Genomic DNA, 15,841 nt, shown 5'->3' with positions numbered 1-15,841 from the left:
AACCATTTTTCTGCACACAGTATATGCTGGGAGTTGATATTTAATCCTTGTTAAATATCTTTCATTAGTGTAAGTCTGTCTTTTCTGTGATCTCATATTTCCTGTGCTTCACCTCTTACAGCTTTATATTCAATTAACTTCTCATTTTGGACTGAGAGGACTATGGTGTGCGTAAAATATTAGTGAAAAAAACTGTAATTAGGTTGACCTGAAATGACACATGCACATGACTCACAAACACACACACTTAAAGGGCACCTATCACCCTGAAAAATAGCCCCCTACAGCGCTATACTGCCCTGCACGAGGAGGGAGCCCTGGGGCGGGCAGTAGTGATGTACAGATGATAACCCACCCACTCCCAATCCTAACCCTACCAACCCAGCTTCCTCCCTCTATTTATAGATCTGCGCCCCCCAAAAAAGGTGAACAACAACAAGTTTAATCTGTGCTAGTATACATAGTTGGCCACAGAGTAATCTGCACGTCCCGTCCCATGATTTCATGAGTGACCGCTCTGTTCATTATAGTACAGAACATATCCCTATATTTTTGTTGAATTGTCACTACTATACCATAAATATATTTAATTCAGCTTGTTTTTTATGCAGTATGATGAGAAGAGACTGCGGATATCAGGAGAAACATGCTCCATTGAATTGAAGCCTTCAGTTATACTGGAGCGAGAAGAGCACAGGAAACTGCTTGCTGAGAGTCACAGCACGGCCATGGATCTGCGCAGGCAGCTTCAGCAAAGTGAGAAAAAATGGAGTCAGGAAAGGATGGAATTGACTGACCGATATGACAAGGAAAGAAGGGATTGGGAGAGGCAGAGGAAGGAGTTCCAGAGAACGATAGAACAAGTAATAGGAGTTATTTTGACCATAAATAATGATGTTTGTGCAGCAGTCTAGCATGGCTTAAAAAGTGCTGTTGTTGTTTATATAATGAAATAATGCAGATATCTGACAAAAATACATTTACTAAAGAAACTTACAAAATTGGCCTGCCTATTGAAACACAGTGGTGGTATAGTGGACTTCTATTCCGTTGGGTGCGTCCCAACCTTGCCTTGCATTTTGGCCAAACAAGGATCATGGTGATATGGCACTCAGAACAAGTAGGGTTGACAAGAGCAGTAATCAGAGCAAGGGACTTTTAGGTGAGAGTGATGCCTTTGGCTAGAGGCTGTGGATTGGCTGTGTATTTTGGTGGGTGTGTTGTGACATCATGGCCTGGGTGAGGTCCAGACAATCCACACAATTACATTTTCTACAGTTCTAAACTTATGTAAGTTTAAATCATGCTGTTCTGAAACTGTGGGAAAACCATTTCCCTGTGGCATTTTATTGTATTTAATCATGCCCACTGTTAACTGATACCCACACAATTCAGCTTGGCTAGAAGAGTATTAATACATAAAACCCACATCAGTCATGGACAGCAATTTGTAGTTTTGTGCCAGAACACGTCAGACATGCTCTCCCTGCCAGGCTCACTTCATAACTTAACAGCTGATTGCAAGTGCAGGCATCCCATTAAAGAGAAATACCAGAATCAGTGAATAAGCTTTTATTCTGCCAAAAATTAAAAGGCTCATTTCCCAGTGAGGTATTGCTTCTTTGCATGTGGCTCAGTTTACAGATGATAAAAATATATATATTTTCATGTATATATATAAAGAGGGAGAGAGCCTACTGATTCACTAAATATGCACTGCAGATTGATTGTGGTTTAGTGACTGATTCTCGGTCTGGCCCTGGATATTACATTACACAGGTCATGCAGTATTCCATGGCGCATATCATTGCATTCACTTTATTAAGAAGAGTTGTGATAGTGATTTATGTAAGTGGAATGGCATGGTGGTGTACGACATTAAAGAAGACCAACAGGGTGTTTTAGGATTGATTATGTATTTATACTGGTTTAAGATTACCGGATCACACGAAAAATCTAAGACACCTCTAAAGAAGGACTGGACTGGCCACGTAATAGAGGGGCAGGACTGGTGGCATTTAGTTTGTAACCAGTGCCGCCCAGGACTTGCCTCTTGTAGACATACTCCTAGTAATTGATCTGGTAAATGATCTTGTAATATTATGTCATGTACAGTCTACTCTCTTATTATTACAGGATTACCAGATCAGTCAACAGTAAGCAATTGGTGCTTTCTGTAAAACGTTACCACATAATAGGTACCAAACCTAAATAAGTATGATCTAATATCAGTGACTGGTTTTTATTCTTTTTCTCATAGTTTTTAAATTATTTGTCTTTTTTCTACATCTTTCCAACTTTTAAATGGGGGTCATTGAGCTTGGCAGCCAAAATCAATTGCACAGAATGGTTATCATTTTATTATTATTGTTACTTTTTATTCTTTATCTTTCTACTCAATCTTTCGCCTTTTCATATTCTAGCCTCTCAGTCAAACCACTGCTTGGTTGCTAAGGTATACAAGGCCCTAGCAACCAGATAGCTACTGAAGAACCATGAACAAAAACTGAACTGAGAACAAATAACTGAAAAACTACAAAAAATAAAAATGAAAACCAATTGCAGATTATCTCAGAATATTAATGTCTATGTCTAAAAGTGAACAATGCCTTTATGGTTAATGCAGTTTGCTTACCCTCGACAGCTTTGTGTTGTTACTGGTATCAGATTTTGGTGATCTCCTCTATTAATAAAACATGATGCTTAGACACTGTTTTGCAAGAAGACGAAAATAAATGAGTTACATTAATTAAGATCTGTCTTAATAAACATAGGATTTATTTTACTAAGAATCATTCTGCAGGCTATTTATATATTTCAGGCCTCTTTATGTTTCAGAACTATTTCATTTACTATCATTGCAGCTGCAAAAAGAAATGAGCCCTAGAAGAACAGAAAACTTTCTAAGTGACCAAAAGGATGGCAGTGCTGGTCAGTTTTCTCCCAAGGCAGCTTTGCATGCATCCCACCGACTTGGGGCAAGGTCCTTCTCCGATTCAGATGACATGCAGCTTGAAGACCAGTTAGTCCCCAAGTTGAAGGGAAGTGATCGTTGCTGTGGATCAGAAAATCTCTTTCTTGATGCCCTGTCACTGGATTCTGCAGATGATATTGACATACCTCAGCCCCACCAACTGGAACGGGATAAATTTGCTGCTGAGGTAAATCAGTATTTTGTTTGCAAAGCAGCAGGAGTTCAAGGATACTTGGATAGAACATCCAGGTCAGGCCTGGACTAGGATTCATAATAGGCCCTGGTATTTCAAGTACACAGAGGTTCAAACAGCCACCACCAGCCCAATAAATAGTTACTGTCTATGGCATCTTACAGCAGCTCCTCTCAGTCCAGGCCTGATCCATGGTTAAAAACTAAACATTCAGAATAAAGGTAGTTTTGAGGAGAGAGATAAAGGTGCCTCTTGTCAACAAAAAGAGTGTTATAAATCCTCAGTAACAATGAATTGCATTCCCAACCCTGAAATGATAAAGACATCATAACAAATAAAATAGCTAGAAGTTTACTGCCACAAAAAGAAACTCTGGGTAGGGAGACCAGCTGGTGTGGACACTCTTCACATCTCATAATTAATGTGGAAATGGCTGTCAACAACTTTCTGTCGTTCCTGAATGACACAGGGGAAAGGTGCCAAATGCCCTACTAATCTTGCTATGTTCTCTTGCAGGGGAGAGCCACCTTCAGAGCACATAGAATAGGGTATTTAACCCCTAAGTGACCAAGAATATAGAACTTACAGCACAGGAGATAGAAGTACAAGCACTGTTACTGGGCTCTAATTTCACCAGGGAAAAATAAGTTGCACTGCAACGGGTAATGCACTTTGCAGCTGCCACAACCAGTACTTAAGAGTGAAAAAGACAACAAGCTACAAAGTATCTCCATTTAATTTCCTACGGCAAGTGTAGCAATATCATGAAAACAAATGATCATACACCTGAAAATGATTTAGTAAGCAGATCATATTGTGCTTAGAACAAGTGTTCTAATGTTATAATAATAATAATGTTCCTTAACGTTCCATAATAAGTGTTCCATAATGTTTTTTGTAGTTCCCTCTTCTATATCCTTTTTCCTTCTTTTTTCTACCCCAGTCCTTATTAGCTTCTGATGTGTACTGTATACACAATGCTTGATTTATCTCATGTACCCTCATAACTCACATTATTTAAAATTCTTCATAAATCAGTGATCATTATGGTGATAATCATGCACATAGGAAATTATTCCTGTGCTTTCACACATTTCAGAAGACACACTTTTTTTCACAAATTCCCTCATGTGCTCTGTGCATCATAATGTGACAATTTAACTCCTGCCTGCCAGGATTAGGAGGCCCAGCTCTCTGGCCATTCTAACATTAAGAAAATGTTCTGATTAGACAGAACAACCTGTGGACCTTACAACCCTCAGCATTCCACCAATACCCAAAGGCTGTTTAGAGTTGCTGGGCGTTTTATTTTCAAGACTATGTATATGGAAAACCCCCCGGTTATTCATGTCTCATGTAATGTATTTTCTAGTTCATTTGCCATGCAGTGTATGTAAACTGTATTCCCTTTTATTTACTAATAATGACATAATTTTTTTTTAATAATTGTTCAATAATTTCAGTGAAATTATATTGCCTTCTAACCATGTTATTTGTTATTGCAGGAGGACTTACAAAAGGGAGGCCTGCAGAGGTAAATTCATTTTACTGCATTGCACTGTTTGTCGTCATTTGAATGTTTAAGTGATAGTGCAAGAAGAGTCCCTAGAAAAGGATATGACCTTAACAATAAACTTAAATGTAATATAGGAGGGTTATTTTGATTTAATTTAATATGCTAGGTTAGTCTGATTTACAAGCTACCTCTGTGTCTTTAAAGGGAAAGTGGAAATGTACGGGAGAAAAATAAGGGTTTCTATGTTTAAAAAATTGTATTCAGTAAGGCAGGGTAATCAGTGCATCATTTTACTTAGAATGCAAGCACCATTTTTATATTGTAAGTGCTGCCAGACAGGGACTGTGATTGCCTGACTGTCTATGGTTATATTTTGTACACAATTCTGTGTTCATGGTGTAAAAAGTATGCATAAAGGCTGTACCAAGGCTCCTTGTGACCATGCTTAGCAGAACATCATAACTATTATAGGTATTAATTTAGTTGCTTTAAATATAAAATTATGCTGTATTTGGTTATTGTAATAATTTGCAAATCCTGCCTGTTGGATTCCAGGTTTTATTATGCCTGTGTTGCTTACATTTCAGTCCCCAATAAACATTTCCCCTTGTTTGTAGGGTAATGTCTGTTTCCTCCATGTCTGAATTTCACCGGCTGATGGAGAGTTCTCCATTTCTTCCTGATAAAAATTCAGATTTTGCTGGTGACAAGGATGAATTGACCCCTCCTTTGTCACCCGATGATCTAAAGTATATTGAAGAATTCAACAAGAATTGGGATTACAGTAATGTGAGCCAGAGTGATAAAGTGGGAATATGTGGGGAAAATAAAGAAAATGGCAGAATTCAAAAAGATCCATCTTCGGAAACATTCCAGTCATCATCTTGGTTCCTTACAACTAGTGTTACTATGACAACAAATACACTCACCAACCCTGAACACTGCCTGATACCTCCACCTCGGAGCCACACAGTAGCAGAGAAAATGGGAGTTCGAGTCTTCCAAAGCCCACCTGTGGTTCGCAGGTTTGATAAAGTTGCCATAGCCAGTAATGAAGAGAAGAAACAGGTTGACCGAGATATGATGTTTTCTGCGACCAAAGCAACTGTCCCTGAAGCAAAAAATGGGGCAACTGAGGTGTTTGGAAGGTGGTCTAGTGATCTAAACAAACATCATAGTGGTTTCCATAGCATGGAACGTCCTGTTTGTAGTACTGTGGGCTATGCTTCTTCTTTGCACAATTTAGAGCTTTCCAGGAATATGAGTGATGACATGAAAGAAGTTGCCAACTCTGTGAGGCATGCAATCTTAACCACCTCAGTTGAATCTCAGTTCAGAGATATCGCCTGTCAAACCAATGGATTAAAGAGTACTGGTACACAAACCACTCAAACCATTAGCGTAGGCTTGCAGACTGAAACTTTGCGTAGCATCACCAGCAGTCCACACAAGTGTCTGACTCCAAAGGGCGGTTCTACTCCCATATCATCACCTTCGCGCAGTTTACGGAGCAGACAAGTGGCTCCAGCAATTGAAAAGGTACAGGCAAAGTTTGAACGTTCATGTTGTTCTCCCAAATACGGTTCTCCAAAACTGCAGAAGAAAATCCTTCCAAAGACAGATCAGCAAATGAATCGTGCCACTGGGGTTAATCCTCAGAAAGGATTTAATGAATCAGCATGGGCCAGATCCACCACAACACGGGAGAGTCCTGTTCACACTACAATCAATGATGGTCTTTCCAGCTTGTTCAATATTATTGACCATAGCCCTGTAAATTGTGACCATACACCGAAATTGTCTAGGCCTAGTAGCAGATCTCGGTCAGCGGAACCCAGGTCTGAACTTGGGACCACTCCAGAAGGGTATATGGATGTAAGGGGTAGATCACCCAGCCCTATACGTATTGCCTTTGACTTTCAAAGGGAACAAAATGCTGATATCATCCCTGGTAGACAAGACCTATCTGCCCCAGCAGGTTACACACTGACAGAAAATGCTGCAAGAATACTGAACAGGAAAATGTTAGAAGAACAAAGTCCAAACAGTCCATCTAGAAGTTTCAATGACAACACAGCTGCAGAGATTCTTAAAGTTGATCAAAGGTCTATAGAGGTAAGTCATTTCTAGTGTGGACTACACCTGTTACTAGCTTAGCATTTGTGACTCTGAACTAGACTATGGCTCTGCTGCTGTGAACGTCAGCCATTCTGTGATCTAGACAGCTAACATTGTGGTGCTGCTAGTAATTTTTAAAGGGGTGGTTCACCTTAATGTTAACTTTTAGTACATTATAGAATGTCCCATTCCTGGCAATTTTGCACTTGGTCTTCATTATATATTTTACATAGTTTTCAAATTATTTACCTCCTACTTTTACATTTTTTGAGCTTTTAAATTGGGGGTCACTGACCCTGACAGCCAAAAGCTATTGCTCTGTGAGCTTACAGTTTTATTATTAGGTACTTTTTGTTTCTTATCTTTCTAGTCAGTCCCTCTCCTATTCATATTCCAGTCTCTCATTTAAACCACTGCCTGGTTGCTAAGGTAAACAAGACCCTGGCACCCAGATAGCTGCTGAAATGCAAAACTGGAGAGCTGTCCACCAAAAGCTAAATAACTGTAATCACCAAAAACATAAAAATAAAAATCAATCTGTTAAACCATATGGGATCTTCTCTAGTGAATGTTGGTGTTTAAGCAAATTGCTTGACTCGCAAGATGACATACATGTTATTGAAAGAGCCAACCATCCATATGTTTTGCTACTTGCCCATGTTTTTGCTTCTAATTGAAAAACAGATTATACCTGTACATCTATAACAATAACATTAAGACAAATTTGAATGAAACTGCCATGCTGAGACATAAGCCTGTGGGAAATCATAGGATGTAACATTCACAGGTCAAAGATTATTTCACTTAATAACAAATGCTGAACATATCAAAGCAATATGAAAATGTTGCCTTTATATAAAAAGCACCTTGTTGTTAATGGCATTGTTAAAGAAATAATAATTGTTTGCATAGCCACTTAACAGTGCTGTCGAATTTCAGGGCTACAAAGCTGTGTTTAAAGAAGGCTCTTTAAGGCTGGGTCCTTTCTTTCTGTGGGAAAATTATCTCCAGGGCGGAGTATCTGCCTTCTTTGCTCTCACAGCTTCCAGTTTTTTCATTAATAATAGAAACCACATAGAAGATAATCCTACTATCTCCAAAATGTAACATTAATAGCTAAGTACCCCACTGGCTCCACTTGCAAGCTGCACTTACCTGTTGTTTTCTGTATGTTTTATTTATAGTTAAAAATTACTTTTAAATTGCAAAAATAAAAACTTAATAGTAACAACCACATATATGTTACAAAGTCATATCCCATAGACAAACCCTTGGGTGGCAAGTATAATGTTCCTTTAAAGATTGTTGGAAAACAAGAGGAAATGAGAATGTCCTTTTACAACCCTTTTGATAGAATTAAAATATGTATTTATTATTTAGGTACAAAGCTATACATGTGCTCACAGATGTATTTCCACGTGAGTATAGGACACGGTGGTGGTGTTTCAGTTAAGATTTGAATCAGAGTGTCCAAAATCTATCTCTACTGATTTTCTATTTTCTGTTGTTATAAAATCACAGTGATTGAGCTTAACCTTCTTTTTTCAATGAGAGCCTGCACAAAATCAATTCTATGCACATGTTGAACTAACTCAAACTGAGATTGCATATGTGCTCTGGTACTCACAGTGCAACCATTTCTCCCAAATGAAAGCAAGATCAGTCTATTTCCTCCGGGTCAAAGTCTTGTGGGGTTTGCCAGTTCTACAACAAGGTGTGCTAGTGAGAGGGCTAAATTCCTATCTGTACTCATTTTAAGCTTGTTCCACCTAAAATGCTACTAAGTTAGTACTCACAGGGTATTTATGTAGTTCACAACAGATAGAGGGCTGCATAAGGCTAATGCCAGATGGGGCTTATTCTCAGTCTGCAGATAAACACAGAATGAGAATTAGCCTCTATGCTGGCATCAGCCTCTCTTTGTGCCTGCACTTGGATCCATTGCGTCGACCCGGGGGCAGGTACACAGAGATGATTGTAGCACCAAAATGTAGCATACTTGTGCATTTTGGAACCAAAATCTGCTTCGGGTGCAGGACCAGGGAAAGGCTGTTGCCTGCGTAGGGGCTGATTCTGGCATTATCTTAAAGGAGACGTATCCTATAAAAACTATGAATGTACCAGTGAATTATACTCCTCTAGATATAGAAGGATTGTGCTTTAAAAAGTTGTGTTTCCTGCTGATTTATTGAGAAATTCCACCAAAACCCCACTAGCCCCGCCCATCGGTTCCACTTCCTGCTGGCTGAATTCTCTGGATGAGCTGGGGAGCCGGCGGCCCTCCGTACACTGCACTGTAGGATAGGAACCAATCAGCAGCTAGGCTGACCTGATAGGGAACTGAAGCCTGTCTTTGCTTGCGTGAGTGCAGGGTTGTGATTGGCTCTCTCCCTCCTACTGTGCTTCTGGCAGGGACCGTTAGGACACGCCCACTCTTCATTTCAAATGTGGTCGGAGAAGTGATACGATCTATAGGGAGCTCCAATAAAGGGGCCATTGTTGCAGAGAGGATTAATGTTTAGCCCAAAGGGAAACCAGCACCATATATTATTCATAATTCCAATATGTCTCCTTTAAGACTGATACCTGGATTTTTCTTGGTTCTTTTTTGGTTTCCATCTGTATAATCATTTAAAGAGGGGCTGTTGGCACTGGAAACCACTAACTCCATCTATTGGGTACTTTTTTCCTCCTTTTTATTACAGAGCCCTTTGATTTACTCAAAATACGACAATATCTGTTGTCTTACTAACAATGTAATGTGTGTACATGCAACTAAAAACATTTGTATACTCTTATGTATTATGCATTTTGCGTTATTGTGTCTGCTTACAAGGTTATTAATATGGTTGTCTGGGCCACCCAGTCACAGGCGCGGTAACGCAGAATACATGACATATAAGATATTTTCAGCTAGAGCACCTGTCAATCCAGCCGATCGTATATTGCCCGATCATGTCTTCAGGGAAGAAACCAAGCACCTGCTTGCCCACCCACAACATTGCAGCACAGTTACCTACACACCAACGTCTGTCAACTTGAAGTCAGTGAGGAATGTCAGGTGTGCTGAGGATCAGCCTGCACAGCAGCCCCACGCAACTCCATGCACATGCAGCAGGTGTGATGGAACGGGCAGTTAAAAGCAATGAGCAATGTATGACATCAATGAGGGGGGACAGGTATTGGACAAATAAGGAAGGAATAGTGTAGGTAATAGGGTGATGGTATTACATATACAACACAGTACAAAAGTTGACTGGAGGGCAGGTGTAAAGGGTAGATTATCTGGAAGAGAAGGTGAGAAAATGTAAGGGAAGATAGCTATGGGGGGGGGGGGAGAAAGAATAAGGTGACGAGGAAGTGAAACAGTTTGACCTAATATTCTTAGAAAAAAACAAGAGTATAAATACATTTTTACCAAAATTTTGTTTGGCTTACTACCCCAGAATAGATAGTTCAGAGTGAGGGCACATTGTTCTGTGCAGGGAACCTGTGTTACTTTTACTACATTGCTTCTGGTTATTAGCCCTCCTTGAATGCTATTCTATTTACATGCTGAAAATGTGTTACCTACGAACAAGAATATTAAAAATGTGTAATATGTGTGACCTATGAATTAAGAAAATTACTGTTTATTATATATGGCCAGGATGTTTGGTAGGCATTTCCAGCTAACAATATGTGTATAGATACTTTATTGTATTGTAACTCTTGGATTTTCATTTCTGTTTTGTTCAATGTTTTGTTTGCTGACAGCCATTCTGGTATCGTCAAGAAATGAGAAGCCCTGGAATATCCTCTAATAATTATTTGTACTTTTCTTTTCCTTTCCAATCTACTTGCTTTCTTTCTGTCTATCCTGACTAGAACCAAACTGTCTTACTAACTGCTCCCTGGGGAGTCTAACTGCCTGCTACACTGCTGTAAGTCTCTTCTCTTCCTTTTTTTTATTGACTGGTGTGTTCTGAAACAGAGCCAAAATACACTGACATGTGGACATAACTATGGCCCTACTCGCATAAAATCTCCCCCTCCGAGTGTCTGACAGTCTCACAGCATTTGCTCCGGCTGTTCCTTTATAAGTCACTACTTTAAATATAGGCACAAACTATCCACAGACTAAACATAGGCAGAGCTAAGAAATGCAAATGTGAGCAAGACGCTAATCTGGTCTGGAAAATGGCAATCAGATTATGGAACCTGGCAACCAAGATTTAAAACAAAAGTCTTTTTCATCATCTGATAGCTATGACGGCCACTGGCTCTCCAGCCAACAGTGACCTACATAAGCAGCGTCCTCAGTCTCTCAGTGCTTGTTGGGAGTCTGCAGTCAGTATAGGAGCACCTTGGATCTGTTGTAGATCCCCAAGCTGGACTTGTCTTTTTTGCCTTTTGGGCATTAATTTTACTTCAAGATGTGTTTTTGAGGGCTCTTTTATCATTCATGTGTGTCCTGTTTGCTTCCCAGGCATTACATTTCCTCTTTTCTTTTCTCCAGGTTCTCTGTTTTCTCATTTCAACTTGTGCAACTTGTGCCCATTGTTCTCTAGCTCTGTTTACCTGCATCCACAGCAAGCACCCCCCATGCCATGTTTGTCACATATACAGATAACTGCTATCTGCCCTGTTGTATAAGCAGCTGCAAATATCTCTGCTGAACCACAACGCCATCCATCATGGGAGCTATAACTTCCTATAATATTTTAACAGTGCTCCCACTATGGCTAGGAAATAAGGACTGGCCTAAGGGTAGTGCCCATGCAGAATATATATTGTTTGTATGTGACTGTTCTGTTACAAATGCTTTCATTTGTTCTTACCATTTTCTCTAACCCCTACTAACGTTCAGGACATCTGAAATGTTCATAAGTCAATTTTCCACTGCTTTTAGAAACCTTCTAAACTCACTCCAACAGTCTGTATTATTTTTTATTCTGTATGTTTATACTTCATTCAGACTTACTAATAACAAATCACATTTCTGTTCTTTACGTCTAAAATGTGCATTTATTCACTGGATTTTAACTATATTAACTCTTTCTTTGTAAAGTTGCCTCCTTGCTCTCAGTAACAGAATTTACTTATAAAATAGTCCCATAAATGCAGACAACTCTATAATATAAATTAGTTTCACTGCTGGGCCTATTGTATAGTAGCTTGAAGAAGAGGCTTTTTGGGGTGCTTCACTGTTATGCTCCCCTCAGCTCAAATGTGAGACAGATATTCATGGCCACATATACTGCTATGCAGCAGCCAATTGCAACCAATAATACATTTGTTTCATTAGGAGATTATGGAGGAAAATATGATTCAAAGCAACTTTTTCAATAGATTGAAAATGTAATTGTTTTTTTTGAGTTTATGGTAAACGTCATTTCACGATATTTATGTAGCTATTTATATTCTCTGTACGTCTTGTTCTGACTCCTGAAACAATCCAGCAGAAGCCAGCTGATTATTAGAACTGACTATACGACTATATTGTGTCAAAAGTCAGAACCAGGAATGAGTTGAAAGAACAGAAATGGATAAACACACACTGCTTCCAATTGCAATGGCATTTCTAAATCACTTTAAAATCACTGCAAATGTATTATAAATGTGTATTGGAAAGTTGCTCAGCTGAATATTTTTAGGTGGTGGTTCTGTTTAATCTAAACATTATTATAAGTGACCAAGAAGCTGATGCATTTTGTACAGATTGGCCTTACCTGTACCAGTTACATGCTCATTCAGCAAGAGAAAATATAACCCTACTATTTTCTTGCTAAAATGATTGCCTATTAATATCACAGTGATTTGGAGCCACAAAGCAGTGTGTCTAAGATGTACCAATGTGTTTAGTGTTGCCCATGTGTTTGTACTTTACATATTGCTGATAATCTGCCTTCTACCAATACATTTTAGGTGTGTTTTGCCAAAAACTTGAACCAGTTATTGGAATCTCTCATTCTATCAGCATTATAAGTAGAATACATACACACATGACTCTATTCTCTTTGGGTACCAGTTGGTTATTATATGCTTTATATTTAAGGCACAAGCATATGCCACACTTGTTTACCAGTATTGATTAACTATTTACATTGGGAGCTTACAATATAATTTTCCCTACAGCCAACATTAAGTTAAAGAAAAATCCATTCATATACAGGTATTAGTGTATGTTTGGAGTGTGAGACAAAACTGAAGCACCCAGAGTAAACAGACAGACTCCACGTAATTTATGTTCTGGTCAGAGTTGAACCCTGGACCCGCAGTTGCTTACCCTGTGCATGCAGTAACTGAACTAATTATATTTTCTTTGCCTTGTTCTTGCCCAATAGAACGTTCAGGGTCAGTTGGGATCTGTATGCATGGCATAACCAACCCATAGCTCAAATCTGAATGCAAAACACACCTGGATGTGAGCAGCACCTCATATAATCTTTGTCTTTTATTGCATTTTCTTCCTTCTATCACTATCTTTACATTATGGGAACATGTAAAGCATTGGAAAAGCAGTTAAAAGGGGTCTTTAGTATTGTTAAAAGAAATTTAATTCTAAGCAACTTTATATTAAGGCTGCCTATCTGTGATCTGTACCAAATACATTTAAATAATTATCTTTTTGTACGCACCTCTCTGTTGCCCCCTTGTGGTGACATGGGCAGAGGTTGTGCAGGAAGCACACACAGGAGCATATAACGTGGCCACCAACACCAGGGAAGGGGATCACAGAGGTCAGAAACATGTGGACATGGGTTACCCCAAGAGAAAAGTCAAATAAAATAGCTGAGGCTATGGAAGACAGCACCTAAGGCATAGATCTCCCTTGTCTTAAGGCTTTTAACACACTTTATACTTGTCATTTATTTTTCCCTGGGAAAAAGAAAAGTTTTAAAATGTATTTATTTGAGAACCTATCCAAAAAGCAGCTGTGATAGACAGCAATTATCATCCCTAATATTTCAAATACAAACTTATCATGTTTTGTTATTTGGATATCACAATGTCTGTGTTGTATTGCTATTCAATATTAACCATAATTTGCCTATAGGATGCCCTCAGATGATAGTGTTTCTCACCTTGTGTTCCTCAGACTAAATGCCATTGTCAGACTGTATCACTTCATGTCTCACCCCCCAGATATGTGCATGATTACTGTTCCCTGTTATATCACTTCATTGTTTTTTGTTGTTCATTCTATTTCCTTGGGTTACTAACTAATACTAAACCTAAATACTGTTCTTCATCATCTTATTGTTCTATATCCTTCTATGTAGGCAGTGGCTTTATTCCTAGTGTTCTTACTTCTATTCTAAATAGGTTCCATCATTCTGTCGCATGCTCTCATGCTCTTGTAATGGGGTGTATTTTACACATTAGTATATTAATAATTTCTGTTAGTATTTTCTTAGTATTTGTGTATTTGTATTTACACTCACTGTATTGCCACATGAGGAAAGGAATGTCAGGATTCTGTTACAGATGATAACTGTCAGGTCTTTTTTCTTTTATTCTTCAATGAAAAGGAGCTGCCAAGTTCTGCATTAGCTCCAACATTAGAACCCAGTTTCTCCAGACCAGAGAGACCAGCGAATCGACGTCTGCCTTCCCGATGGGCTTCATATTCGCCATCTGCCTCCAGAGCTCCCTCTAGTGGCGATCTGACTTCATGCGATGACCAGGGAATCAAAGAAACACGCAGATAAGAAGCAGACGACTGACGCCACCGTGCATGTAAAATCAACAATGCAACCCAGTGTGCTTCATAGCAGATTCATAGTGCTCAGTCTCTGCTAGCAGAGACATCTTGTATTTTCAAACATGAGGAAATGCAATGTGCAATTACTGAATGTCCAAACTGTCGTCATAAATTGGAACATCTATTGTGCCTGTATGAGATAACTGTGTTTATGTACCCATCACTGCTTATTTCAGAAAATGTACAGTGAAATTCAAAATGAACACCTAGGACATGAATGCTCTCTTAACTCTCAGTGCTGACTGCCATTTTATCCTTTCTATTATTTTTGCACTGTTTTCCTGTGTTCGTCTTTTTTTATTATTATTGTTATCTGTTGTTTATGTCTTTTGTTTTTTTTTAATTTTTTTTTTATTTTTGGTGTCTAAAAATGCAGAAACGTTATATTTTTTAGGTCCTTTATATTGTCCGAAGCTTTAGTTGTAAGAGAGAGAAACCATCCCACAAGCTGGATAGACTTGTATGAAAAAAAAATTAAAACTGGCAAAAAAATCTTATCAAGGTGGCTGTATGCAAAAAAAAAAAATGTCACTTGATAGCTGATCCCAGCACTTTAGTGCATGTACATAATTCTACTGTAATGAGCCATCGTTCATCAGAATGAAGCCGAGTTTTAATGTAATATTGTTGTGTTTTTATGTACTGTAATTTTATTGTTAGGTTTCTTGCACTGACTACACAGGAAATGATTTTTCAATTATTCTCCACCAGCTATGTATGTACAACTCTCTGTGAAGTTCCATGGAAATGCCAAGGCGTAATGAAATGTAATGGATACCGTACGATACTGTATGTACAAGGCTTGGAATGAAAATAAAATACTTAGCATTTCATGACTTCTTGGTTTGCCGTTATTCTAATTGTCATCTAATAAACAGCTTGTCTGTGAAGGCCTGATATTAAAGACAAGATACTATATACCAGTGATCCCCAACCAGTGGTTTTTGAGCAACATGTTGCTCACCAACCCCTTGGATGTTGCTCCCAGGGGGCTCAAAGTAGGTGATTATTTTTGAATTTCTGGTTTGAAGGCAAGTTTTGGTTGCATAAAACCCAGTGTAAAGCCAAACAGAACCTTCTATAGGGCTGCCAGTCCACATAGGGGCTACCAAATAGCCAATTATAGCTCTTATTTGCACCCCCATTAACTTTTTTCATGCTTGTGTTGCTCCCCAACACTTCTTCCATTTGAATGTGGCTCACAGGTATAAAAGGTTGGGGATCCCTGCTATATACTATACAGGTATGGGCTCTATTATCTGGAAACACTTTATCCAAAAAGCTCCAAATTAC

The 15,841-nt window shown here is 38.8% G+C and overlaps 1 protein-coding gene across 6 annotated transcripts in view; it reads left to right on the top strand.

Moving 5' to 3' along the window:
* Positions 1 to 15,384, top strand: part of mtcl1 (microtubule crosslinking factor 1) — a 100,604-nt gene extending 85,220 nt beyond the window's left edge. For 3 of the 6 annotated variants that reach the window (XM_031903670.1, XM_031903669.1, XM_031903668.1), the window contains 7 exons: positions 612 to 863; positions 2,865 to 3,161; positions 4,673 to 4,701; positions 5,301 to 6,798; positions 8,182 to 8,219; positions 9,638 to 9,919; positions 14,316 to 14,433. In XM_031903670.1, the coding sequence (XP_031759530.1) occupies positions 612 to 863; positions 2,865 to 3,161; positions 4,673 to 4,701; positions 5,301 to 6,798; positions 8,182 to 8,219; positions 9,638 to 9,919; positions 14,316 to 14,337 (2,418 nt within the window). In that variant the 3' untranslated portion in view covers positions 14,338 to 14,433. Of the gene's footprint in view, positions 1 to 611; positions 864 to 2,864; positions 3,162 to 4,672; positions 4,702 to 5,300; positions 6,799 to 8,181; positions 8,220 to 9,637; positions 9,920 to 10,668; positions 10,725 to 14,315 lie in introns of all 6 variants that reach the window. The other 3 variants (XM_031903673.1, XM_031903672.1, XM_031903671.1) reach the window with 3 other exon arrangements.
* Positions 15,385 to 15,841: the final 457 nt, after the last annotated feature.

The sequence above is a fragment of the Xenopus tropicalis genome, chromosome 6, assembly GCF_000004195.4.
Source record: "Xenopus tropicalis strain Nigerian chromosome 6, UCB_Xtro_10.0, whole genome shotgun sequence".
In the NCBI taxonomy this organism is placed as follows: Eukaryota; Metazoa; Chordata; class Amphibia; order Anura; family Pipidae; genus Xenopus; species Xenopus tropicalis.
Note: the sequence above shows the minus strand (reverse complement) of the source record. Positions and strands in the feature narration are given on the sequence as shown.